The sequence below is a fragment of the Sus scrofa genome, chromosome 15 (genome assembly GCF_054392235.1).
Source record: "Sus scrofa isolate SSC_HxYL_T2T_F1_AM1 chromosome 15, Sscrofa_HxYL_maternal_Yorkshire_Landrace_v2.0, whole genome shotgun sequence".
NCBI classification, from domain to species: Eukaryota; Metazoa; Chordata; class Mammalia; order Artiodactyla; family Suidae; genus Sus; species Sus scrofa.
Window position 1 is genome coordinate 119,787,396 of NC_139397.1, and position 27,370 is coordinate 119,814,765.

Consider the following 27,370-nt stretch of genomic DNA (forward strand, 5'->3'; position numbering starts at 1 on the left):
GAACAGTGTGCTGAGCTGATGGAGCCTCTATGTGTTCAGGGAAAAGGGTGCTCATTGTATGGAGACGTGGTGACACGCATAGATCCTGGAATCAATACCAGTGAGTTTAAATTCTAATTCTGACACTTGCACGCTAAGAAATGTTGGACAATCCTCTGTTTTCTTATCTGAAATTGGGGGAATAAATATCTATGTCAGAATTAAATGAGATAGTGCATATGAAGTGCTTGGTTAGAACACTATGGTAGACGCATTAGGTGGCAATGCCTAATGAAAGAAGTGGGGGACCACGAATACGCTTGGAAAGTCGTTGGTATGACCTTGTCTCCCAACTGTTAATTTATATCAAAAAGGAAAATGGTCAAGTAGGTTTGAAGTATGGACATTAGAGCTGTTCTGCTTTGGTTTAAATCCTGCTTCTACCACTCTTGTATGGCCTTGAGCAGATTATTTAATGCTTCTTTTTTTGGTTTGTTTTTGTTTTTTAGGGCCACACCTGAGGCATATGGAGGTTCCCAGGGTAGGGGTCAAATTTGGAGCTATAGCTACCAGCCTACGCCACAACCAGAGCAACTCAGGATCCAAGCCGCATCTGCAACCTACACCACAGCTTACAGCAACACCGGATCCTTAGCCCACTGAGCGATGCCAGGGATCGAACCTTCGTCCTCATGGATGCTAGTCAGATTCATTTCCACTGAGCCACTAGGGGAATTCCTATTTAATGCTTCTGACCACAGAATTGTTATGAGTAAACAAAAGTAAACCAAGTATTTGCTTTATTGTTGTTGTCATTTTTTCTACCTATAGTCAGAAGACTTGAACTAAATGAGACCATTTACATTATCATAGAACATGATTATGCTATGAATACAAATCTATTCTTTATAAAAAGAACATTAAATCACTCTTTGAAAATCATAATAGTATACTGAAAGTCAGAAATTAAATATAAAATTGATGTTCCCCATTTCATTGGGCACCAAATCAGTTCAAGTCATTTCTGGAATTTTCCTTTGATATGGTCAGACTCAAGAAATTTAAAACAGGGGAGTTCCTGTCGTGGTCGTGGCTCAGTGATTAACGAATCTGACTAGGAGCCATGAGGTTGTGGGTTCGATCCTCAGCCTCGCTCAGTGGGTTAAGGATCTGGCGTTGCCAAAAGCTGCGGGGAAGCTTGCAGACGCGGCTTGGATCCCAAGTTGCTGTGGCTGTGGTGTAGGCTGGCAGCAACAGCTCCGATTAGACCCCTAGCCTGGGAACCTCCAAATGCCATGGGAGCGGCCCTAGAAAAGGCAAAAAGACAAAAAAAAAAAAAAAAAAAAAAAAAAGAGAAAGAAATTAGAACAGGGAGTTCCCTTCGTGGCTCAGTGGTTAACGAACTTGACTAGAATCCATGAGAATGCAGGTTCGATCCCTGGCCTTTCTCAGTGGCTTAAGGATCAGGAGTTGCCATGAGATAGTTGTGTAGGTTGAAGACACGGCTTGTTTCCCGATTTGCTGTGGCTGTGGCTGGCAGCTGTAGCTCCAATTTGACCCCTAGTCTGGAAACTTACATATGCCTCAGGTGTGGCCCTAAAAAGCAAAAAAAACAACAAAACAAAACAAAACAAAAAACAAACAATCCTGCAAATGCAAACAACAGAGAAAACTCGTGGTTTATAGAAGTATAATTTTTTTTTTTTTTTTGCCTTCTTGGAAAGAGTGTCTTTCCACTTTCCTCGAATCTACAGGTATCTCAAGGATTCCTGCAGTTTGAGACAAAGGGTCCTTTTTAGTATAGTGTGTAGTACAACCACATGGTTTCATAAGCTAGGCCATGCTATCACAGGAACACCTTGCAAATAGACTTTACCTGCTTGTGAAATGTCTCTTTGAGCCTGTCATTGCTTTCCAGTGGTTTTAGAATGTGCACCTGCACACATGGTATCGCTCGGCATTCTTCAGTGTTCTGTCCATAGTTCACAGTTTTGATCCACAACAAGTAAGGCCAGGATGTGAGGAGAGCCTGACTGTGAGACAGAGTCTAGCATCAGAGCCAGGTGCACATAATTTAAGGCTCAAAAACTGTAACTGGGGGAGTTCCCGTTGTGGCTCAGTGGTTAACGAATCGGACTAGGAACCATGAGGTTGAAGGTTCGATCCCTGGCCTTGCTCAGTGGGTTAAGGATCTGGCGTGGCTGTGACTGTGGTGTAGGCTGGCAGCTACAGCTCCGATTCAACCCCTAGCCTGGGAACTTCCATGTGCCACAGGCGCGGCCCTAAAAAGCAAAAAGCAATGATAATAATAATAAATAAAGACCACAAAAGCATGTGAAAATACAGAGGAGACCCAGATACCATGTGCTTGCAGTTCTGCTTATTGTCAGCAGACAGCACTCTCAGCATGTGAAAGTGTCAAGTTTAAGAACTCTGGGAAGAAGGAATGCATGGGATTTAAGAATCTCAATCTGAGCTTTTATTCGGACTGAAGACAATGTTGCATGCTTCCAGATTAATGAAACTAGAGTCACATGCCTCTTATTGGTAGATCCTAAACATAATAACTAATTTAAATCTAGGCCTAATAATTAGAATGAGACTGGAGATTTTGTGTTCTTTGTGAAAATATAATTATTGATTTGTCCTCATTAAATAAAATCTGGGGGAATTTAGGAGTCTTTGAGCAGCTTTATAAAGATTTTCTCCTATTAGCTAGTTTAGCAATCTTGGGAAAGTTACTTAAACCCTCTAAGGTTCAGTTCCCTCCTGAGTAAGTGAGGATAATGGTACGTACTCATCATGAAGTTGGAGGATCAGCATGGAGTCTAGCACAGAACAAGCACTGACATGGGAGTGATTGCTCGTACTATTACTTCTCTACTTTTATTTAAAGCCTCCCCCCTCCACAACCTCATTGGAAATAGGCAGGGATCTAAGGAAACAAATAAATAATCAAAATGCATGGATTTCATGTGAATGTCTTTTTTAAACTATTATTCCTTTTCGTTCTTGTTTAGAAATTTCTTAAACACACAACAATGAACCTGCGTATAGCCTATCACTCAGCTTACCAATTATCAACATTTTCACCAATTTTGCTTTTTTTTTTCATCTCCAATATTATTTTTCTGGAGTATTTTAAAAACAAATTAAGTCATTCTTCCTGCAATTACTTTAGTATTCATCTTTAATCATAAGATTGTTTTAAAGACATAATCATCATGCAAAATTAAAAAAGAATTCTTAAGATCATCTAGTACCACATTTAAGTGTCTGTACTTGTCTCATAAATGTCATTTTACAGTTTTACTGTGGATCGGGGAGTGGGGGGAATGGAGAAATGTTGTTCAAAGGGTACAAAGTTCCAGATATGCAGGATGAGTAAATTCTGGCTCTCTAATATATGGCAGGGTGGCTATAGTTAATACTGCGTCATATACTTGCAATTTGCTGAGTAGATCTTAATTGTTCTTGTACACACAAAAAAGTTAACTTGTGAAGGGATGTATATGTTAATTAGCTTGCTTGTGGTAAACACATCACAAGATACACATATATTAAAATAATACCTTGTTCATCTTAAATTATGCAATTTTTGTCAGTTATACTTCAGTAAAGCTGTAGGGAAAAACAGAAATTTGTTTTGCAGTTAGTTTAAATCAGGATGCAGACAAGTTCTACATATTGCAAGTGTTTGTTTTGTCTCTTAACTTTACTAATATTTTTATGCCATTGATTCTTTTTTTTTTAAGAAAAATCAGGTTATTTGTCCTTTCAGATTTAGCTGTTTTCTTCTGATTGGTGTTATTTAACTTCTCTATCCTCTGTATTTCTTGTAAATTTTTGGGGGTATAGATACTTGATTAGATTAAGGTTAATTTTTTTTTCTTTCATCAAAAATACATCACAGGTGGTGCTGGGCTCTTTTGGTTATATTACATCCAGACATTGGGCACATAATGTCTGGATGTCCCAAATTTAGTGGAGCTAAGATTGATCAAAGGACTCAGATGATGTCAGCCTGACCCTTTATTGTAAAATCCCTTATCAATCTTTCACCTAATTATTTAGCATCCATCGATGATTGTTGCTTAGATGTATTATTGCATTAGGGATAACGTAATAGTGAATTTTCTACTTCTGTCATTTCTTCTGCATTTGTTAGCTGGAATTCTTGTATGAAGAGGAATTTCCCCCCCATTAACTACTTGATAATCCTGGAAAATTCATTTGTTTTGAAAAGACAAAGTAAATACTTGATTTTTCTCTTTTGTTTAGCAATATTCCACGTAATGAATGGCTGCACAAGAAGGCTGAGCATGTATGTTTATTTAGTGATTTTTAAAATGGTCGTTTTTATTTAGAATCACTATAACGTTATGGATTTTATATATTTGGTGTGTTTCAGTCTGTTGCCATTATTTGTCCTTTGGTATTCAAATTGTCCCCTCTTAAGCCAAATGGGAGTCCCTTCAAGTTGGCTTCTATGGCCCTTTTGATGTGACTCCCATTGACTTAGGATGAGCTTTGAATAAATTTCTTGATAATTTTCTAGATTTCATGCTCTGGATATTCAGCTACCACTTCTCCATGGATCCTTGGTTCTTTTTAGTGGAAAGTGGTATTTAGAGTCTACAAATTGAGCACCAGGATTGCTCAATGCTATTTAGTTGTCATTGTTTCTAGATCTTTTGGGTTAATGGAATTCATTAAAAGGGAAAAAATAATAATCATAATAAAAATATTTATACCAATATTTCCAAATCAAATTTAAGGTCACACAATTTTACTTGATTTCTTTGAGTTGATATTTATGTTTATTTTCTCTTAAGCTGAAAATTTTGGTTTCTGGTGACATTGGCATAATTATTTACTTGTATAATCCTAAAATACACCAGTATCTGTTTCAAAATAGTAATAGTAATATTGCTATCATTAGTAAAACTACTTGCTACACTTTATTTCCTCTCATTTCTTTGCCACAAAAGGTAGCACACAAAAGAATTTTGCTATTTTCACCTAATATACTTTGATGATTATTGTATGTCATTAAATGGAACTAATTATATTAATTATTTATATTATTATTAATATAATTAATTGTTTTAGTTATAGATAGAATCTTTATAGCAGTGTCTATTGTATGGATGTATATGGCTTATTTTTAATGTTTGTGACACAAACTTCAAGTTATTTCTGATGTTATTATCTGTTGAGTGTGTGATAATTTATATAGTATAGAAGGATTATAATTAGACCAACATTTCTAATAACCTGGCTAAATGAAATAAAGACAGAATTCAAGATTAGAAAAAGTGCAAAATCTCAACTAAACATAGCAGTTTGAATGCACAACCAATTGAGAAAGGAAAAAGGACTTCAAAATTGTAAGGTGGAAGAATCTAGCCTGGATTTATTAATGACCTATAATTTTTCTGCTAATATTAAAAACGGCTGCCATTTGTTGACACAAATTCCCTGGAAATAAAGCCTCAAGCAGAAACTTACCTGTGAAAACTTACATGCAAACACATTCTGAGAGGAAGGGGTCATGTGCAATCCGAGGGGAGTAGAAATGAGGGGGCAAAGGAAGTAAAGGGGAGAAGACGGGCTGGCATAAATGGAGCATGCTTCTGAGCAGGCTTCAGCACCACAAAAAGCATTGCTGGTTTCATAGTGGAAGTGCACTAAATAGGACTTCCTGCTTTCCTTGTGTCACCTGGCCCTTACTGGTAGTTGCTGGAGAAGCCAGAGTGTCTGTTGGTCCATTCAAGCTGGTGGCCAGACACAGGGGTCTCTCCTTATCAGTCAGCTTCTTGCATGGGGCCTCGTGCATCTATGTGAGCAAGAGCAGCAGTAGGCTATGCTTCAAGACAGTAGAGTGGGTTCCTTCCTCTAAGGAGCTGAACTGAGGTAGGCCTGGTCTGGAGTGGTGCAGAAACTGGGTCTGAGTCACAATTCAAAATGAAGTCATCTAAGTCTTCTGTCCTATTCAGAAATCTTTGGTAACAAAAATCATTTCAGGCACAAAGCTAGAAAACATCTTAAGAAGTCATCTAATTTTTTTTTTCTTTGACTTTTTTTTTTTTTTTTTTTTTTTTAGGTCTACACCCTCATCATATGGAGGTTCCCAGGCTAGGGATCTAATCAGAGCAATAGCTGCTGGCCTATGCCACAGCCACAGCAATGCAGGATCCGAGTCACGTCTGCGACCTATACCACAACTCATGGCCACACCAGATCCTTAACCCACTGAGTGAGGCCAGGGATCGAACCGAAACCTCATGGTTCCCAGTCGGATTCGTTAACCACTGAGGCACGATGGGAACTCCCATTAGTGCCTTTTTTAAAAACTAAACGTCTCTAATTTAAATCTTTGAGTTGACCTGTTTTAGGTCTCTTGTGGCAATTTTGGAATAAAACTTCATACATACTCATAATTAACTTATCTCAGACTTTTCTTAAACCCATTGTAAGGTTCAGATATCAAATATACATAAATATTACTATGATAATAGACATGACTTTGTCCTTCGTGACTGTGTGTACATGTGTGTACATATGTGTCTTATGTTCCATCTCACGCTAATTAGCACATTATAGTGGCAATAACCTTAGGATTCTATGAGAGAAAAGAGTTCTGTTCAAAGACTGTCAGCTAGCTTGAGTAGTTCCTTGACTTATGGTATTCATTTAGTAAATGTTAATTACATCACTGTGGAAAGGAGGGAGACAGGGAGAGAGAAGGAGAGAGGGAGAAAAGGAGATATTTCATACGCTCTCCACTATTGGGTGACATTGTTATCTGTTCAGTAATGAGAACAGCACATGTGCTCAATAGATAGTTTTTGAATCTGTGAATGAATGGGTGCCCAGCTGGGACTATTAGTTACAATATTGCTTGAAGGCAAAGAGATGGAGTAGTTATCTTCAGCTCTCTTCCTGTTCTAGGGTTCTGTAGTTTCTTTGCCTACTAAAAGCTGGTTAGGTTACAACTTGATTTTGAAGTCGGTAAAACAAAATACTTTCAGATGAAAGGCAGAGAGAAAATACTCCTTAACTTTAACACCAGGAAAGCCTAATAAATATTACCAAGAATATGGATAAGCAATGTAAATTCATAAAAACTATGCATACCAGTAGCACTAACTTGTGGCTGGAATAAGGACTTTAAATGTGCCCAGTTTTATTCTATCCAATATTAGCTTTCCCGGTTTCGGTAGTGCACATATGAATGCAGGCAGCCGCCTTTCTGATGTACAGTTTCTTGCACTGATAAAGAAAAAATGCTGAAGTCATGAGGCTGCTCCAGGCAGAGCCCTCATGTGAGTCATATGAAAGCTCCAGCACTGCTGACCTCTGGCAAAAAGGGAGTGGAAACAAGGACAGGAGAGGCAGAGGGAGAGAGGTTCAAGTGCGGGTTTTCTCCTTGAACCTAGAAGATTATGGGTCAAGAGCTGTGTGCAAAGACTCTCCAGCCTGGATGCAGCTGCCATCGCTGTTGGGAGGGAGGCGATGCACACAGCGGTCAGAGGAGTGCGCCTGTGACCGTGGAGGCTGCGATGGAGGTATCTGTATCCCAGAAGCAGCATCTTCCTCTCTTGATAAACCAAGGAGTTCAGAGGCTCCCTTTCTGAGGCAGGGTCGGTTTTTTCTGTGGTAGGTCTAAAGCAATAAAAAGAGAATTCTATTAAAGTCACAGAGAATTTGTGGCTGTTGTTATCAAATGTGGGGATATTCTTTTAAGCCAAAAGGGAAAAATAATCCTATGCTTTGGGCTGCACGAAACCCACTTGAAGTCGAGAAAGCTATTCTCTTGAAATCTCTGAAGTACCAAATTAAAGAGCAAAAAAGCAATTTATAGCATTGGTAGTTTATGGATTAAAAACTTCAGTAATTAGCTTGTAGTTTTTAGGAATGCTGTCCTGGGAAACAGATAAGTTAAGGATACATGAAAAGGAAAACCTAAGTTTAACAGAGAAAAACCGAAAACCATCCATCAAAGACATTTAGGTTAAGCTAAGCGCTTAAAGACATAGTCTTAGGTAAAGAAAGAATGTAGTTTTTCCGCAGTTGATGTCATTATGATTTTGCTTTGTTCTGTTTTTTGTTTGTTTGTTTGTTTGTTTGTTTTAAGGATCTGATGTTCAGGAGAGGTGCCTTTTGGAGGTGTAGGAAGCTTAGAGAGCACTTGAAGAGTTAACGTCAGGCAAATAAAAAAAATGGTTTATGCTAGCTATTGAGTTCTGACTGCTTAAATTTTATTCCTGCACTTTCCTTTTTCTCTAGCTAGCAGACCTAAAAGAAGCATCATGTTCCATGACTTCATTTCACCCCAGGGGACCTCAGTCTGTCCATGCCCGGAAGTTCAAGAATAAAAGGCCACGGAGTAATAGCGATTCTTTTCAGGAAGAGCATCTGAGGCAGAGTTTTCAGTGGGTGAGTGAGCAGCTGATGTTGATCAAGAAAAATTTAGTGTGTGCTTGTCTAGGGAGGGGCCCTTATTTCCAGGACAATTACTGTGCAAACCTTCCCAAGTATACTCTGCAATGCCGTCTAATTTCTCTGGGGGAAAAAAAATCAACACTAACAACAACCAAAAAAATGCTCTTTTCTTTCCCACCTCTCACTCCTCATTCCCCTCATGCAGACGAAGAGCCTTCCCTTTGGGGCAGCCTCATCTTACCTGAACTTGGAGAAGCTGGGTGAAGGCTCTTATGCTACAGTTTACAAGGGGATCAGCAGGTGAGTGACTCATTAGCTGCGAGACTTTAGAGATGAGGGTCTGGCCTTCACAACTTGACATTATGAAGCCGGGTGCCATATGGCAGAAGTTCGGGACCTGTGCAAGACCCCACAGTCAATGGGGAAAGACATGATGTTTGAAGTAGCCTTGAAAGAAAACAAACTTCCCCTGCCCCAGTTAAAATCAGCCCGATAAGATGTTTATCAGCTTTTCATCTTCTTGATTTCAATGCAAAGTAAACTTTCTCAACTACTGACTCAAAGAAGAATTACTGCTCTTCACCTGGTGGCAAGCACAGTTGATAAGGTGTCTCTACAGAGATGTTCATATCTCTCCCAAAACATAGCGACAGCGTTTGCTCCTTCCTTCTTCTGCTTGGCCTTCGTAGAAGGGACTGAAGTTAGTTTCTACAAAGCATGACACAGTATGCAAAGACTGATTAATCCTGGGTTTCCTACACTTGCAAATTACACAAAATGGCTGGAGAAGAAAAAAAAACTGTTAACCCAGAAAGCAAGTACCCATTTTTTTCTGTTTAACAAAAAAACTTTGTTAAACATATTTGAAGGAGTTCCCTGGTGGCTTAGTGGTTAAGGATTTGACATTGCCTCTGCTGTGGTGCGGGTTCTATCCCTCGTCCAGGAACTTCCACATGCCATGGGTGTAGCCAAAACAAACAAACAAAAAAAAAACATATTTGAAAGATTAATGAACTCCATTGCTTTTAGTCAAGGTTGCTAATCAGAAGGTCTGATTTCTTTAATTTTTGTTACTCCACTTGGGAAAAATAATGTCTCAAAAGTAGTTAAATGTTAATTTAAACAATTTAATATAAATACTACAAGATCCAATATTTATTATTTAGTACATGTGTTATTATTTTTACTTGTTAAACAAGATTTTGGAGGAGATATCATTTTAAACATTAGGTAGAAACAGGATTTCATGCATTTCCCTAGAGTATCTTAGGAACTGAGAATATAAAAGCTTTTCTCCAAGGGATTCAGCCTAGAAATAGAATGAAAAATGCATGGAAGTATACACTCTGTCCAAGTGCAGAGAGATGTATATTGAAGTATATTAATTGCAGCAAGATTTATCATAGAAAAAGTAAAAACCTGGTCACAACTAGCCATTAGTAGGGACTGGCTAAATCATCGCCGTATAATGAAGTAGTATGCCACCATCTAGAGCATGAGATTTTCAGTAACTTTACTGGACAAATCCCCGGATATGGTATTTTTATGGCTTTTCATATATGATCATGTTGCGCTCCCCCAGATTTCACCCATTTACAATGCAACCCACAACAAGCAATATAATTTTGCCACCAAAAAACCCCTAAGGAATTCCCAATAAACTATGGGCTTTCGTTAATAATAACATACCAATGGTGGTTCATTAATTATAACAAATGTATCATACTAATATGTTAATAATAGAAGAAACTGGATGTGAGGTATACAGGAACTTTCCCTAGTATCTTAACTTTTCTGTAAATCTAAAGCAACAATAACAATGAAAAATAACCAATGCTGCCCGATGTTGGTGAGGAGTGCTGGCCACTCTGATGACCAGTTATCTGTGAGATCCCTGTGGCACAATTTGGGAACATGCATTCAAAACAATAAAAACTTGGGCCCTGCATATTCTTTGATGTAGCAATTCACCTTGACCCTAAGAAGATAATAGAGGCTGTGTGAAAAGAATTTACTTAAAATATGATGGTCAAGGTATTTTGACCAAGAGTTAGAAACAGGAGGTTCCTTCATGGCTCAGCGGTTAATGAACCTGACTAGAATCCATGAGGATGCAGATTTGATCCCTGGCCTCGCTCAGTGGGTTAAGGATCCAGTGTTGTCATGAGCTGTGGTGTAGGTTGCAGACACGGCTTGGATCACTGTTGCCGTGGCTCTGGCGTAGGCTGGCAGCTGTAGCTCCGATTTGACCCGGAGCCTGGGAACTTCCATATGCCCCAGGTGCAGCCCTAAAAGGCAAAAAAAAAAAAAAAAAAAAAAAAAGGAAGAAGAAGAAGAAGAGGGAGAGAGAAACAATGTTAAAATACTTGGAATTGGCCAAATACATTGTAGCTTATTTATATAATGAAATATTATTAAATTTTACATAATATAAGTATGTAAGAATGAAGAAAAGTTAAATGGAGGGAATAACAGGTTACCAATACTATGATATGAATCTCACTGTTTTAAAACCAATATACTTGTAGTTGCATTAAAATCTTCTCTGTTCTCTGTCATTTAGCTCACATCAGCAAACAGAACAAGGAATAAGGGGAGAGTAGGAAGCAATTGAGAGAGAGAATGGTGGGGCTGGCCAGATCAGGTAGCACTTGGGAGGCAACTGTAAGAATTTGGCTTTTATTCAGAATGAACTATGAAGATGATGGTGGGTTTTGAGCATGGAAGTGACTCGTTTTGACTTTCACTTTAAAAAGATGCTCTGTTGGGAATAGACAGTAGGGCACAAACATACAAGCGGAGAGATTGTTAGTAGGTCATTACAATGATTCAGATGGAAAATAAGGATGGTTCAAATAAGTGTACAAAGGAAAATAAAAGGGACAATATACATCAAAATATGAGGATGGATTTGTTGGGTTATTTTTTTCTGTGTTTTGCTGTGTTCTCCACATTTTCCGTAGTGAATCTCTATCACTTTAATAAAGAGAAAACTGGTTTGATACATACGTATGACTTCTAAAACTTTTTATTTTAAGAAAATTGTACATTTCATATGCTGGCATAAATTTTGAAGAAAAGCTACTTTTGTTAAACAAACATCCTTAGTATAAATCGCTGCTATGAACCATTTCAACAAATGTATGCCCTTTCTCCCAACTCTTCTAGGATAAATGGACAACTAGTGGCTTTAAAAGTCATCAGCATGAATGCAGAGGAAGGAGTCCCATTTACAGCCATCCGGGAAGGTAAGAACAGTGGAGTGGACCCAAGAGATCTGTTTTAAGTTTGTGATTTGATAAAAAAATTCATTGAGGGAGTTCCTGTCGTGGCACAGTGGAAACAAATACGACTAGGAACCATGAGGATGCAGGTTCAATCCCTGGCCTCGCTCAGTGGGTTAAGGATCTGGCGTTGCCGTGAGCCATGGTGTAGGCCAGCAGCTACAGCTCTGATTAGACTCCTAGCCAGGGAACTTCCATATGCTACTGTTACGGCCCTAAAAAGACAAAAGACAAAAAAAAAAAAAAAAAAAAAATTTGTTGAGTCTATCTGCGCAGCATCTAGCTTTTGGTATTTATAGAAGTGATGTTATAATTGCAACTGTATTCTTCACACCAGTTTTCCAAATAATTTTATTACTTATTTTTGAGGAAATTAGAATTCAATTGTATTCTTCACACCAGTTTTCCAAATCATTTTATTACTTATTTTTGAGGAAATTAGAATTAGTTTTGTTAGTTGACCCAAACTATGAACTCAGTAAGTTTTTACTAAATGTCTTCTGTGAGTTTGGCCCCATGCTAAGTACTAAGGCCATAGCTATATAAACTGAGAAAATCCATATGGCAGAGAAAATAGGTAGCATACACAAATTCTCCATAAGCAGCTTGCCTGAAAATAAGCTGTTTAGATAGCATTTGAAAAACTCTTTGGGAAAACCTGTATTTTTAGTGTTGCGCCTGTATTTTCTCTGAATCTTGGGTAACAGGACAAGTGGGGGAGGAGTCTGGAGTCAGAGGGACGTGGGTTTGAATCTTAGATCTACGGATTACTGGTGGTGTGATGGCGAGTAGGTCACTTTTCCTATTTAAGATGCAGTTTATGGCAGAAAGAGGATAGTAGTACCTGTTCTGTTGAGTTTTTACGAGGATTAAATGTGAATATACATATATAGCACTAATCACAGAATTCATCTTCATAGTTCAACAAATATTGGCTATTATTATTCTATTGTTCCTTTCACTAGATATGTTTTATTCACCATCCAGATAACTAATACTTTATAATTTAAAAATCTAGATGCCAGTATAGTGAAAATAAATCATTAAAATGCAGTTTATTAACCTTTTTACATGAGCCACTTGAAATAAAATGATGATAGGATTGCTTTCCATTTCATCAAAAACTCAAGAAATGGCTCCTCCCTGGTCTTTCTCTCTCCCTCTGTAACTACATCTTTTTTTTTTTTTTTTGTCTTTTTGCCTTCTCTAGGGCCGCTCCCGCGGCATGTGGAGGTTCCCAGGCTAGGGGTCCAATCGGAGCCGTAGCCACCGGCCTACACCAGAGCCACAGCAACTCGGGACCTGAGCCGTGTCTGCAACCTACACCACAGCTCACGGCAACGCTGGATTCCTAACCCACTGAGCAAGGCCAGGGATCAAACCTGCAACCTCACGGTTCCTAGTCAGATTCGTTAACCACCGAGCCAGGATGGGAACTCCAACATCTTCCCTTCTCCATGGAGCACATCCTCTATGCAGAGCATTGCTGCTGGGTGTTGTAAAGGATGAGAAGAAAAGGCCTGATCTTTGCTCTATATCTTTTCAGTTGTAACAGAGCAGATGACTCAAGTTGCATCCAGTATTATGATGCAGATGAAACAATGACCTTGTAAACTAAGATGAGAACCAGTCCGTCTCTGTGTGGCTAATAAGAGTCAGCAGAGATTGAACTGAACTAGGGAGGATGGGTCATGCGAACAGGCATGGAAAAAGCAATTCAGAAAATGAATGTATAACCGAATTTGATGCCATTTTCAAAAGTCTTCCAGAGCCCCTGGGAAATACATCATTTTGTATTTCAGCAGAAGGGCCAAATGGCTATCAGGTTAGCCAGGGATTCAGCCTGGTAGGATCAGGTGCATTCTGGAGGAAAACGAGGCTTTAAGTGTTTAATATAATGGAAGCTGCATTTACTGATGTACTTGTTAGTAGGCCCCATGAAAAGATGATCACATTTAGAAAGAGATGTGTAGACAGGTGAAGGAGTGTTTCTGAGGATAATAGATGTCCCCAGGTCACCAGCATAAGGGGAGGGTCTCTAAGCCCAAGTTCACCCCATTCTCACAGTGTTCCCTTTGTGAGCTGAGCTTGCCCAGTGCTCCTGGCCTGCCTCTCTCAGATTTTGCCCACAGCCAAGTTTTTGAGGTTGATATTTGACTTAAACAGCAAAACCTTTTGTCGGTTTTGCTCACAGATGGTTCTCAGCATGGTTCAGAAAAGCTGGATCGGCATTGTTCTGTATGCTAAATGTTTCCTTCATTGCGTATTTACCCAGGAATTGCCTCTCTATCACAGGTGTTTGCAATTACATTTAGGATTCAACGGTGGACTTTCTTGGTTTGTTTTATGGACTTACCTTCCTGAATGCTTTGCTTGTTTAATATGAAAAACCACAAAAGGATTTTTTTTTTTTGACACACTGGAGGTTGTGAGGTATCCAGTTTCCAACAATGGATGTTTCTTTTTCCACCAGTATAAAAACTGGGAACCCTGGATAGAGGAGCCCTCTTTCTCAATAAGACATGAGGTCTCATTTGAAAACTTTGGCACTGTCCCATTTTTTTTCCTGTAAGACCTTTAAGGATGTGAGACCAGGGAGACAGGAGGTTAAATGAGAAGGGCTGGAAGGCAAAACAAGAACAGCTGGAGTTCATTAGTTAAAATCCAGGGTCACTTGCTTAAAAAGGCAACCGAAAGCCACGTGCAGAAGAACTAAATGAGCAATGCAGACTTCTCTAAAAAGCCTTGAAGTAGGAATTACTTTTCCTGAACAGTTTGGCTGCTCTAATGATATATCAGCTAAAGATTTATCGAGTAGGATTTTACTGCATGTACGGTCTGTTGAGGTATCTGTAGAAAACATGTGGCGGTTCAGTCATCGGGCTGTTTGGAATCCTCGTTGATCATAACGTGTAATATTATGAAATTAGCAAAAGTATGAACAGCACGGAGGGAAACATGTCTTAATACATGTGCCAGGTACTTTTCACGTGTTACCCCTTTCAATCCTCTTAACAACCTTTGGAGACAGATATTATGATTCCAGTACAGAGCTGTGATTCAAAGCAAATCTCTTTGGTGCCAAAATCCATGCACTCTCTATGCATTCATTCCACAAGTATTTATTGAGCACCTACAATGACCAGGGCCTCTGCTAGATATATGGCAGTGGTGGGTTCCCTACCCTCATTCCTCTACTCATTGAAAAGATTAGCCAACTTCATAGGAACTTAGAAAATCTCTCATAAATGGCTCTATAATTATATTTTAAATTTTTTTGGTCTTTTTGTCTTTTTAGGGGTGCGCTGGTGGCATATGGGGGTTCCCAGGCTAGGGGTCTAACCAGAGTTACAGCTGCCAGCCTACACCAAAGCGACAGCAACACTAGATCCGAGCCATGTCCACCACCTACACCACAGCTCATGGCAACACCGGTTCTTTAATCCACTGAGCGAGGCCAGGGATCGAACCCACAACCTCATGGTTCCTAGTCGGATTCATTTTGTACCACGACAGGAACTCCTTTAAATGTTTGTTTTTGCAACCAAGAGAAAACTTATATTTGAATAGGCTAACATTGTAAGTTTTTATATAAGAATGAATTCCTTAGTTTTATTAAACTATGTATCAATATTTTAATAAGGTTCTTTTTTTTTTTTTTTTTTTTTTTTTGTCTTTTTAGGGCTGCACCCATGGTATATGGAGGCTCCCAGGCTAGGGGTTGAATCGGAGCTGTAGCCACTGTCCTACGCCACAGCCACAGCAACGTCAGGTCCGAGACACATCTGCAAAATACACCACAGCTCACAGCAAAGCCAGATCCTTAACCTACTGAGTGAGGCCAGGGATCGAACCTGTGTCCTCATGGATGCTAGTCAGATTTGTTTCCGCTCAGCCATGACAGGAACTCCAAATATCTTTCCCTTTTTTTATTTGTTTTGTTTTGTTTGGTCCTTTGTCTTTTTAGGGCCTTACCCTAGGCATTTTGAGGTTCCCAGTCTAGGGGTCTAATCAGAGCTGTTGCGGCTGGCCTGTGTCAGAGCCACAGCAACTCCAGATCCAAGCCACGTCTGTGACCTACACCACAGCTCATGACAACACCAGATCTTTAACCCACTGAGAGAGGCAAGGGATCGAACCCACAACCTCATGGTTCCTAGTCGGATTCATTTCCGCTTCACCATGACGGGAACTCAAAATATCTTTCTGTAAAAATAGAAACTTGGTTTAAAAAGAACTTCAAGGACTTTCAGCATGTTATTAGCAGCATTTGTTAGTAAGCAGGCATAGAACTAATCTTTGTTGAAGGCTAAGCATATGGCATAATCTTCCCCCACCTCAATTTTCTTTTTGAACCCTTACATCAACTCTAGTTGATAAAGTTTTATTTTTGTTGTAGTGATGGAGGAATCTGAACTTCAGAGAGGTTAAGTAACTTGTCTGAAGTCACAGAGCTAGTAATCAGTCATTATGTATTAAAATCTGTTCTATTCTAGACAAAATACTTTCTACTTTATTATGATAAATTTAGAAATCCTTAATGCAAGCATTTTTCCTTTTGCAAAATTAAAAATAGAAAGGCAGGAGAAACATTTTGAAAAAAATTATATATAATATTGTATATGTGTTAATTCTGATTCTTTCATCCACTCTACAGCACGGTAATTGCAAGTCTTTAAATTAGAAAACAGGGAATTCCCGTCATGTCTCAGCATTTAATGAATCCAACTAGGATCCATGAGGATGCAGGTTTGATCCCTGGCCTTGCCCAGTGGGTTAAGAATCCGACATTGCCGGGAGCTGTGGTGTAGGTCACAGACACAGCTCGGATCTGGCATTGCTGTGGCTGTGGTATAGGCCGGCAGCTGTAGCTCCAATTGGACCCCAAACCTGGAATCTCCTTATGCCATGTGTTCGGCCCTAAAAAGCAAAATAATAAATAATAAATAAATAAATAAATAAATAAGAAAGCAGTTTTGGCTGAGAATCTTTGAAGCTCATTTTCTAGTAAGAAACATTAGAAAGTAATTATTCCCAGTCCATATATAAGAAAACTGAGCCAAAAATAGATGAAAGCACCTCTGCGGGGTCATACAATGAGGTGGAGGATACCAGTTAGAACCACTGAGTTGCTGGTTACTACAAATAGATTATGACAAGCCTGGTTGACAAGAAGTCCTCCATTAAATGCATTCAGATCACATCAGGGACATAACACATTTATATGTGCATAGTTACATTTTTATAAAAAATAATATCATGTGATTGGAATTATAATTCCAAAGTCAGATGATAACTATTTCCTAACATTTGTCTTAATATTATCTAGATGATTTCTCTTCTTGGAATGCGTAACTCAACTCATTGACTTGATTTGTGACACTCAGGCCAGAGAAAAGTTAGCATCAGGAACTACAAGCTTTTTCAATTCAGTGCCCAATGTGGGTTGAGACTCAGTATTGGCTCCATTAGCGACTCCTACATAAACTCATGAAAACTGTCTGGTCTTCATTTTTTTTTTTTCTGTCCACACACACAGTATATGTAAGTTTTTGGGCCAAGGATCAAACCCACCCCATTCAGCAACCTGAGACACAGCAGAGACAACACCAGATCCTTAACTGCACAACAAGGGAACTCCTGTCCAGTCTTCATTAATTCATAAGCACTTAACTGAGCACCACATGCCAGGCCTGTGCCAGGTGCTCAAGGAGCTCAGAGCCTAGGGAGGGCTTTGACTCCCAGGCACTCAGCTCTATGTAGCTGTGCCCCAGGACTTTGAGAGTCAGCCTTCTTCTTTGTCATTGTTATCTTTACATTTTCTTCTAACTTGAAGCAGAAACATCAAACATCAAACATCCTGACCCATTGCATTTGGAAGGCTTCAGTTGTCCTAAAACTTCACTAAACCACAAACTCCAATGAAATGAACAAAACAAAGAAATTAAATATGCTCATATTGCAAGATGAAAAAGGTAGTTTTTTTTTCTAAATTACTAATCTTTTACATAAATGAGAATTGGTTTAAATTCCATTGGCTGGGAGTTCCCGTCGCACCACAGTGGTTAACGAATCTGACTAGGAACCATGAGGTTGCGGGTTCCATCCCTGGCCTTGCTCAGTGGGTTAAGGATCCAGCGTTGCCATCAGCTGTGGTGTAGGTTGCAGACCCGGCTTGGATCCCCCGCTGCTGTGGCTCTGGCATAGGCCAGTAGCTACAGCTCCGATTAGACCCCTAGCCTGGGAACCTCCATATGCGGCGGGAGTGGCCCTAGAAAAGGCAAAAAGACAATAAATAAATAAATAAATAAATAAATAAATAAATTCATTCCTTTGGCTGGAATTCCACTGATATTTAGTTGGACATTTAAAATAAAGAAGAAAATACTTTGCATTTTTAAAATGAGCTGACTAATGCTTTCACATGGGTCTTTTTTTTTTTTTTTTTTTTTTCTGTTTTTGGGATTATGTTGCTTTCTTCAGGTTTTCTCTTTGGCCTCCTGGGTATTCTCATGATCATACCAAGTTGGTATATGTAAAATTCTTAGGCCAGTTCCTGGCTTGTAAATGCTCAGTGAGCATTTATCACCATCATCACCATCATCACCACCACCATCATCATCATCACCATCATCACCACCACCATCATCACCATCACCATCATCACCACCACCATCATCATCATCACCATCACCACCATCACCATCATCACCACCATCACCATCACCACCATCACCATCACCACCATCACCATCACCATCATCACCATCACCACCATCACCATCATCACCATCATCACCATCACCATCATCACCATCACCACCATCACCATCACCATCATCACCATCACCATCATCACCATCACCATCATCACCATCACCATCATCACCATCACCATCACCATCATCACCATCACCATCATCACCATCACCATCACCACCATCACCATCACCATCACCATCACCATCATCACCATCACCATCACCATCACCACCACCATCATTATCACCACCACCATCACCATCACCACCATCACCATCACCACCATCACCATCATTATCACCATCACCATCATCACCATCACCACCACCATCATCACCATCACCATCATCACCATCACCACCACCATCATCACCATCACCATCACCATCATCATTACCATCATCACCACCACCATCATTATCACCATCATCATTACCATCACCATCATCACCATCACCACCATCACCATCACCATCATCACCTTCACCACCATCAAGTATTTAAAGTAATTCCATTGTGATTCCATTTGTCTGGAGCTTTAAAGACTCCCAGGCTATCCCTGTGTCTTTACTTTGAAAAAGACAAAAATAAATATATCTAGAATATGTGAATTATAAAAACGATAATTTTACAGGAATCAGAATGCCCTGATTTTAGAATCTTTCCTCTTCTCAGTTGGCTTTTGCAGCCCTCAGCTGATTAGCCCACAGAACACACCACATCCTGCTGTGAAGTTTAAGAGGCATCCTTAAAACTGGAAAAATGACCCTTGCTTCCTGGGTTTAAGACCCACACATCTGAGGCGGTAGGCATTTTAGCTATCTCTGGTGGATGCACCAAACAATACACCCATACCATGAGGTAACTGCTTTAAAACATCACCTGTTCTTTCATGTGAATTCCCTATTACTCATCAAAACTCACATTTTCCATATAAGTATTTCAGTAGTTCTGGGGTGTTAAAAAAAAAACAGTAATAGACATGGCCCTAACACACATGACATTTATAAATATAATTAAAAGAAACAAGGAATAAAAGTGTCTTCAACAGAAACACCCTATGCCAACCAATAACATGTATATAAATATTAGGTAATTAGTGACCACTAGTTCAATAGCAAATATTTACTGAGTGTTAATAATATCCTAGATATCATTCTAGGCACTGCCAGTATAGCAATAAGCAAAAAAGGCAGGAGATTACTGGTAGCTGAGCGGGTTAAGGACCTGGCATTGTCTCTGCTGTGATTCAGGTCACTGTTGTGGTGTGGGTTTGATCCCTGGCCTGGGAACTTCAGGATGCTGTGGGCACAGGCAAAAAAAAAAAAAAAAAAAAAAGACAAATGCACCTGCCCTCCATGGAGTTTATATTCTGAAACGCAGAGACAGTCAACAAACAGATAGTGTGTCAGGGGTGATAAGGGCTGTGGCGAATACCACAGGGCACAAGGATAGAGGATCACTAGGGGTGGGGCAGGGTGGGGGGCTGTTTTCTCATTGAGAGGGATCGGGGAAACCCAGGCTTATACATATAATTTGAGCGGGGGCCTGAAGGAAGCAAGGGAGGTAGCATGTTGACCTGAGACAAGAGGGTAACAGGCAGAGATGATGGCAAGTGCAAGAGCTGGGATGGAGATGTGTTTGGTGTGTCCAAGGAACAGCCTGGAGGCCACTGTGGCCAGAACCAAGTGAGCAAGGATGGGGGTGAGAAGAGGAGGGCAGGGAGGTGCCAAGGGTGGGCAGGCTCTCATACCAGCCTCTGCTCTCACTCTGAGTGAGATGAGACACCACTGGCAGGGTTAGGAGCCAGGACAGACATGCCCTGACTTTCAAATGAGAAGGATCACAGTGGCTGGGTTTTGTGGAAAAGGAAGGAGGAAGCAGGGAGACGTTTGCAGTGATTCAGGCACGATGATGGTGGCCTGGCTCCACCTGGGAGCAGAGGAGATGGCAAGAAGGCTCTGGACTTGTTCTGAAGGAATTGCCAGCAGATTTGCTGATGGAGTGGATAAGGCTGTGAGAAGGAGTTGTAAGAATTGTCACTAGAGTGGGGCATCCTCATCAAATGGATTAATGGTTTCAAAAGATTTCCGGAAAAGTGTGGGTTAAAGATGAGAGTAATAATGTCAATAAAAGAAAACAACAGAGAAATGGCGGAAGGGACACTTTTCTTACTCCTGTAAAACAGAAATTGTCAAGAAAGCTCTAAGAAATAAAGATTTATACCCAATGTTGTTAGTAGTAAGCCTTACCCTAAGTAGATACTGTCCCTTGAGCTTTTTAGCAAATGATGGTATGAGGCCATTGTGATTAACAAAACACACTATCATGGCTAAAAATAAGCATGAGGAGTTTTAGCAATATATTTAAGTGGGACTAAAATTATATTAAAAATACAATTCAAATATGTTAATATTTAGCAATTTCAGCTTTACCATATCCTTTTAAAATCTAATTTTGATATATTCGTAATGCATTGTGTGTGTGTGTGTGTGTGTGTGTGTGTGTGTGTGTGTGTGTGTGTAGAGAGAGAGAGAGAAGAGAGACATTCATGAACATAATTTATAAATAAAAATACAGTCAAATACAAACATTCTCCACTGATTCTCCAGAGTCAGTGTTGTAAATGTGGAAGGGGTTGAAAACCCCAGCAGAAACATGACATAGACAGCATTTTAAGATATTAATCTGGGAGTAAGAGTTTTGTGGGGCTCAAAGCAAAAGGGGAGCAAAGAAACTGATGGCTGGGGTATTCTATTTTGCAGCCAAGTGATGCTTTACTTTTACCAAGGGTTCCACATGGGATCTGATTCCATCCTCATGTCAACCTTGTGAAGTCAAATAGGGAAAGGCATTATCTCCTTTTTCCAATAGGTGGATAGAGACTTGGGTTGAGAGTCTCTCCTGAGCTCACTCAGATAGAAAGTGACAGGGCAGGGATTCACATTAGGGCTTTGGGCTGTATCTACAGTCAGTTCTCCGTTAAGACACCCAGTAAATCTCTTTGAAAAATCAAGTGCCTACTCTTGGCTGAGCATTGTACTGGGTAGTGTCGCAGCATCCAAAAGAGAGTGAAAGTCACACCCTCTACTTCCATGTAGTCTTCAGTCTGGGACTAGGGACAGTAAACAGATGCCTGTGAAACTGTGTACTACATTTACAAAGCAATGTACTTGTAAGTGTGAAATCATAATTTAGCTCATAAGGATTCGGGGGGTGGGGGGGCGAAGCCCAAGTAAGAGCATTAGTCATTTAAGCAGAATAGGGTCAGCAGGTGTAATGGGCTCTCTTGGTGGTAAGAGATTCCCAGCTCAAACTGAGGTTAAGTCAAGAAGAAGATTCACTAGCTCAGAGATCTATCTGATCATTACAGGTTTGCAGGGTACAGAGGACATCACCAGGAATTTGTCCATTACCCAACACTGTTTTTATCTGCCTTAGGTTTAGTCCCAGGAATGGGTAATCTGGCCACAGCAGGTCCTGGCTAAATCCTACAAATAGAAATTCAGCCCTCGTGGAAAAGAAAGCATTCTTTCCCAACGGCACAAGCAAAATTAGGGCTCTCTCAGGCTTGGATTTTGTGCCTGTCTCTGAACCAATCACTCTGGCTGAGAGGTGCTGCGCTCTGATTAGCCAGACCCGTAGTCACTTGCCCAATTTGGGTAGGGTGGGGTCAGCCCCATTAGAATAGCATGTCCACTCCAGAAGGGAGCATGGCTGCCAGGAGGGCAAAAGGACAGAAGATCATTACAACAGAATAAGATTTCTGAAGGAAGTAATTGTGTTCCGAAATTAGAGTGTTTAAGTCAGTTTCTTTTTAATCTTATGGAATTCTGGGAGAGTGTTGGTGATATGCTATCCTGATACGACATCCGGATAAGAGTCAGGATACGCAGGCAGACCTTGCAGAACAGTGATTTGAAGTTTTGTTTTTCTTTTTTCTTTTTAGGGCCACACCTGCGACATATGGAAGTTCCCGGTTAGGGGTCCAATCAGAGCTGCAGCTGGCGGCCTACACCACAGTCCCAGCAACACCAGATCCAAGCCACATCTTCAACCTATAGCACAGTTCACAGCATCGCCCTATCCATAGCCCACTGAGCGAGGCCAGGTATTGAACCACATCCTCATGGATACTAGTTGGGTTCTTAACCTGCTGGGCCACAACTCGAACTCCTGATTCGAGTTTTTTATACTTCACTTTTCCTTTCCTTGAAGACTTAAGGACACTTTTCTTCATTCAGGGATGCCCTGAGCTGAGACTCACCATCTCCTTATGGTGACTGTTCTGATCTCCACCCTCCTGAAGCTGGGGGGTCTTCCCATCTCTGGAGCCTCTAAAGACAGCCTTTCAAACCTTCTCTCAGCTGCTCACTGGCCTTCTGTGGTGACTCTTCCCTTTTAGAGCTGCCTTCTAATAACCCATCATTGATGATGCAGGAGACAGTCCTCAGCCCTTCTCACTCAGTCAGGCTCCTCGAGTTTGGTCCTCTTCTCTTTTTAAGTTTGAACGTTCTCCTTTCCGCAGGTTTGCAATTCTCCCGTTAAGAAATCCCATCCACTTTGTGCATCGTGCTCAACAACCTTTGATCCCATGCTCTTATCCCTCCTTCTACCAATCACATCCACAGGCCCTGCTGACCCCCTGTGGGACTTTGAGTTTGAGAGCATGGTCACATGTTGCAAAGTCCTGCTCTAGAAGGCAGAACGCTCCTTTGCTTGCTCCTTGAATGGCCCAAATCTCTCCAGGCTTCCTCTCTTTTAGCTCTGAAGCAAAGATGATAAGCTTCCCAGAGGAAGGCGTTTTCAAAGTGCTGTGAGTGCTTTGATGAAATTGATTGGGTAAATGGAAACACATTTTTTTGCAACTGCTCTTGCCTGTAAGAAAAATAAGTTATGTAAATGCAATGATTCACCATTTAATAAATAATGAAGTTTTTTATAGTTTTCAATATTGTTTCACAAGAGATTTTTTTTTTTTTTGCCAGCATTGAAAAACCAGAATGCTTGATTTGAAATGTTTAAAAAAATAAATAGCGCTTGATATCTTTAAAGTGGTACTTTCATGATCGATGATTGAATCGACATTTTGTTTAATTTTTCTAGCTTCTCTCCTGAAGGGTTTGAAACATGCCAATATTGTGCTCTTGCATGACATAATCCACACCAAAGAGACACTGACATTCGTTTTTGAATACGTGGTAAGTTGCCCCAGCATTTTACAAAGCCTAAAGGAAAAGCCTGGTGTTTGTGTAATGAATCTGTGAATATTTTATGGCATGATAAAACTTTCATTACAATGTGGAAAGTGTCATGGAAATTTTCATTATTGTGATTAGTGGAGCCTATTGTTCTTATGCTCACGCTTTAGTCCTGCTCCTTTACCCACTATGTTTGCTGCCTTTTCCCCCATCGCCAGCAATAAGAAATAAGCACTTCAAGTTTACCTCCTGAATAAAACTATTGCACTTCTTTTTCCATCTATTTTTAATCACTGTCTGAGCAGAGTCAACGGATTTTCATTGATGATAAAGATATAAACCACAGGTTTTAAAAAATTGTATCCAAGTTTACTAAAGAATAACTCATTTTTATTTTTGAAAAAAAAAAAAGTTCAGATATTAGGAGAAAGAGGTCATAAGTTATATATGTACCTGACGTGCCACCAGGGATACTTGGAGAGTAAAAAAAAAAAATCTGTGTCATTGTATTCAGTGGCGGTTGTTTAAAATGTGTCTCTCTAGGGAGTTCCTGTTGTAGTTCACCAGGTTAAGAAACTGACATAGTGGAGTTCCCATCGTGGCTCAGCCTGGGAACCTCCATATGCCAGGGGATTAGCCATGAAAAGACCAAAAAAAAAAAGGAATCTGACATTGTGTCTGTGATGATGTGGGTTCGATCCCTGGCCTTGCACATCAGCTTAAGCATCGATCTTTGCCATGAGCTGTGGCATAGGTTACAGATGTGGCTTGGATCTGGCATTGCCGTCCCTGTGGTGTAGGCTAACAGCTGCAGCTCTGATTCAACCCTTAAACCAGGAACTTCCAAATGCTGCAGGGGTGGCTGTAAAAATAAAATAAAATAAGCCTCTCTTTGTGTCCAGAAATAGGCTTCCTTCTAAGAGCAGCCAGTTAGGAAGACACACTATTTTTGACTTTAACAGTGGTGTCTCAGACACCCTGGTCATGTACATTTTGCATCTTTTTTTTTTCGTTTTTTAGGACCTCACCTGAGGCATATGGAAGTTCCCAGGCTAGGGGTTAGATCAGAGCTGCAGCTGCTGGTCTATACCACAGCTCACACAACATCGGCTCCTTAACTCTCGAAGGAAGCCCAGGGATCAAACCTGCATCCTCATGGATACTAGTCATGTTTGTAACACACTGAGCCACAACAGGAACTCCTGCCTTATCTTGTTCTCAAAAATTCTGAACTATGTGATACCTCTGAGAGTCAAGTCTGTGGTCTGCTTCATGACAGTGACCAAGCACTGCTAACGTCTTCCTCTCCACCTCTCTGTGTAGCACACGGACCTGGCCCAGTATATGTCCCAGCACCCAGGAGGGCTTCATCCTCACAATGTCAGGGTGAGTACTTTGAGAGTCAGGACTCTCCTCTGACTTGCCCACAGCAGGAGAATTTTGAAACAGACTGCCATCACAAACCAAAGTCCCGTGATACTGAAATAAGAAGATGGACATCATTGATATTCTAGAGAAAAGTAAAAATTAAAAAAAAAAAAAAAGAGTTGCCCCTCAAGATATGGAGCAATGTCCAGCTGTTTTCTGGGCTGCCTAACCCTGTCAGTCATTGCCATCATGCAAATGTGTCTTTAGAAGTAGAAACCAATTAAAAAGAATTGCATTAAAAGGAAAGAAGGGGAGTTCCCGTCGTGGCGCAGCAGTTAATGAATCTGACTAGGAACCACGAGGTTACGGGTTTGATCCCTGGCCTCGATCAGTGAGTTAAGGATCCGGCGTTGCCATGAGCTGTGGTGTAGATCGCAGATGCGGCTCGGATCCCACGTTGCTGTGGCTCTGGCGTACGCTGGCAGCTACAGCTCTGATTAGACCCCTAGCCTGGGAACCTCCATATGCCGTGGAAGCAGCCCAAGAAATGGCAAAAAGACAAAAAAAAAAAAAAGGAAAGAAGGGAAGTTAGGCCATCGTAAAATAAATCCTTTCTTCATAGCAGACCACTGTGGTAGTTAATAAAGGTTGTGTTGGAGTGATAGCTCCCCACTAGAACTAATAAACAAATTACCTTGTGGGATCTTTGTCTGTCATCCTTTTGCTTGTTCTCCCAGATCTTAGCATATGTGAGAACAAGTTCCATTTTTCTAGTCACTGGAATAGAAATAATAATAAACTCTTAGCTAGCAATAATTCTACATCTGTTATAAATTTTAGAAAGCATTTGTATTTCATACTTTCCATTCCCTAAGGTTTTATTGGCATTAATTGATTGGCCCTTAATATAACTGTATGAGATTTGTGTGTGATGTACTCATTCAACCAATATTTGTGTTCATTCATTCATTGAAGAAATATTTAGTGAATTCTTAGGACCAGATTAAGTCCTGAGGTTTACAATGATGAATAAGCTGTGTTTCTTATTCTCAATAAACTAAAGCCCAATAAGATATATGGACTTAAATAGGGAGTAAGAAGCAAAGTGATGAGGGCTATGGCCGTATAAAGTAGGGATACGATGAGAGCTCAGAGTAAGGGGACCCGGTCCGGAGTTGGAGGCAGAGGGGAAAGGAATGTCTGCAGACAGGGGTTTAAAGAGAGTGAAAACATTTTAATGTGGCTAAAAGAATGTAAAACAGAGAATTAACTAGGAAATTGAGAAGGAATGTCTAGCAGTGTGTTAAGGACTCTGGTGAGGATGTAAGCTATTGTCTCCATAACCATGCGATTTCTTTCATTTTTTTATTTTATTTTATTTTTTAATTTTTTTATTTTTATTTTTATTTTTTGCCATCTCTTGGGCCACTCCTGTGGCATATGGAGGTTCCCAGGCTAGGGGTCGAATCGAAGCTGCAGCCGCCGGCCTACGCCAGAGCCACAACAACATGGGATCCGAGCCGTGTCTGCGACCTACACCACAGCTCATGGCAACACCAGATCCTTAACCCACTGAGCAAGGCCAGGGATTGAACCCGCAACCTCATGGTTCCTAGTTGGATTCGTTAACCACTGAGCCACAAAGGGAACTCCCTCTTTCATTTTTTAAATGGCAGCACTAAGCAATTCAAATCGAGGAGCAGAGAAAGTAGACGGTTGGATTGATTCAGAATTGGGGTTTTGTCAGACATGTGAGAGGAAAGGACAGTTGGGCAAGAGATTTGGAGATTGTCAAGAGCAAAGTTAAAGTGATGGGCAGGGGCTTCTCAATGGAGTCCAATCTGAAGGAAGGAAATGAAGATAGGCAGGTTGCTGATAGCTAGGGAGCGAGCTGAACAGTCAAGGAACTAGAGGTGTTGGTGAAATAGAAGGACCGTTAGAGAAAGAGACACTGTGAGAAAGAACATTTTCAGGCTTGAGTGACTCACTTATGCTAAATGCTTAGCAGGATAGAGAGACGTAGAAGACATGATTCCAGCCCTCGAGGGACTTAGAGCCCCAAACAGGAGATAAGACATACACATCAAAAGCATTGCAGGACATCAGTGAATAATATCAAGTAAGAAATGAGACCTAATGTTGTAGATGTGCAAAGTAAAAGAGATGTTCTCATTTTAAGAGGTTTTAATAAGGCAGACCTTAAAAGATGGCATGCATTTCAAGAGGCTGGAATAGGGGGGGGATGTCACAGGAGGAAGGAATGTTTTCAACAAAGGCACAGAGCACGGAATCAGAGGATGTGTTCAAGGAAGTGGATCCAGAGTCGTG

General features: G+C 40.4%; 1 protein-coding gene and 1 long non-coding RNA gene across 16 annotated transcripts in view; one reads left to right on the forward strand and one right to left on the reverse strand.

The window, feature by feature from the left end:
- Nucleotides 1-10,749, reverse strand: part of LOC146396078 (uncharacterized) — a 1,511,729-nt gene extending 1,500,980 nt beyond the window's left edge. Inside the window, exon 1 of the long non-coding RNA XR_014828936.1 lies at nt 10,693-10,749. This is a non-coding gene — a long non-coding RNA (uncharacterized LOC146396078). The remainder of the gene's footprint in view (nt 1-10,692) is intronic.
- The window catches only part of CDK15 (cyclin dependent kinase 15), a 105,298-nt gene that overhangs the window by 10,214 nt on the left and 67,714 nt on the right, over nt 1-27,370 (forward strand). For 7 of the 15 annotated variants that reach the window (XR_002339420.2, XR_014828895.1, XR_014828894.1 and 4 more), the window contains exons 2-7: nt 4,261-4,303; nt 8,272-8,421; nt 8,633-8,727; nt 11,596-11,675; nt 23,580-23,674; nt 24,998-25,060. Coding sequence is in view for 9 of the 15 variants with exons in the window: in XM_021076187.2 (XP_020931846.1) it covers nt 4,261-4,303; nt 8,272-8,421; nt 8,633-8,727; nt 11,596-11,675; nt 23,580-23,674; nt 24,998-25,060 (526 nt within the window). In the remaining 6 variants the exon portion in view is untranslated. Of the gene's footprint in view, nt 1-4,260; nt 4,304-7,323; nt 7,551-8,271; nt 8,422-8,632; nt 8,728-11,595; nt 11,676-23,579; nt 23,675-24,997; nt 25,061-27,370 lie in introns of those variants that run through there. The other 8 variants (XR_014828897.1, XM_084998373.1, XM_021076193.2 and 5 more) reach the window with 4 other exon arrangements.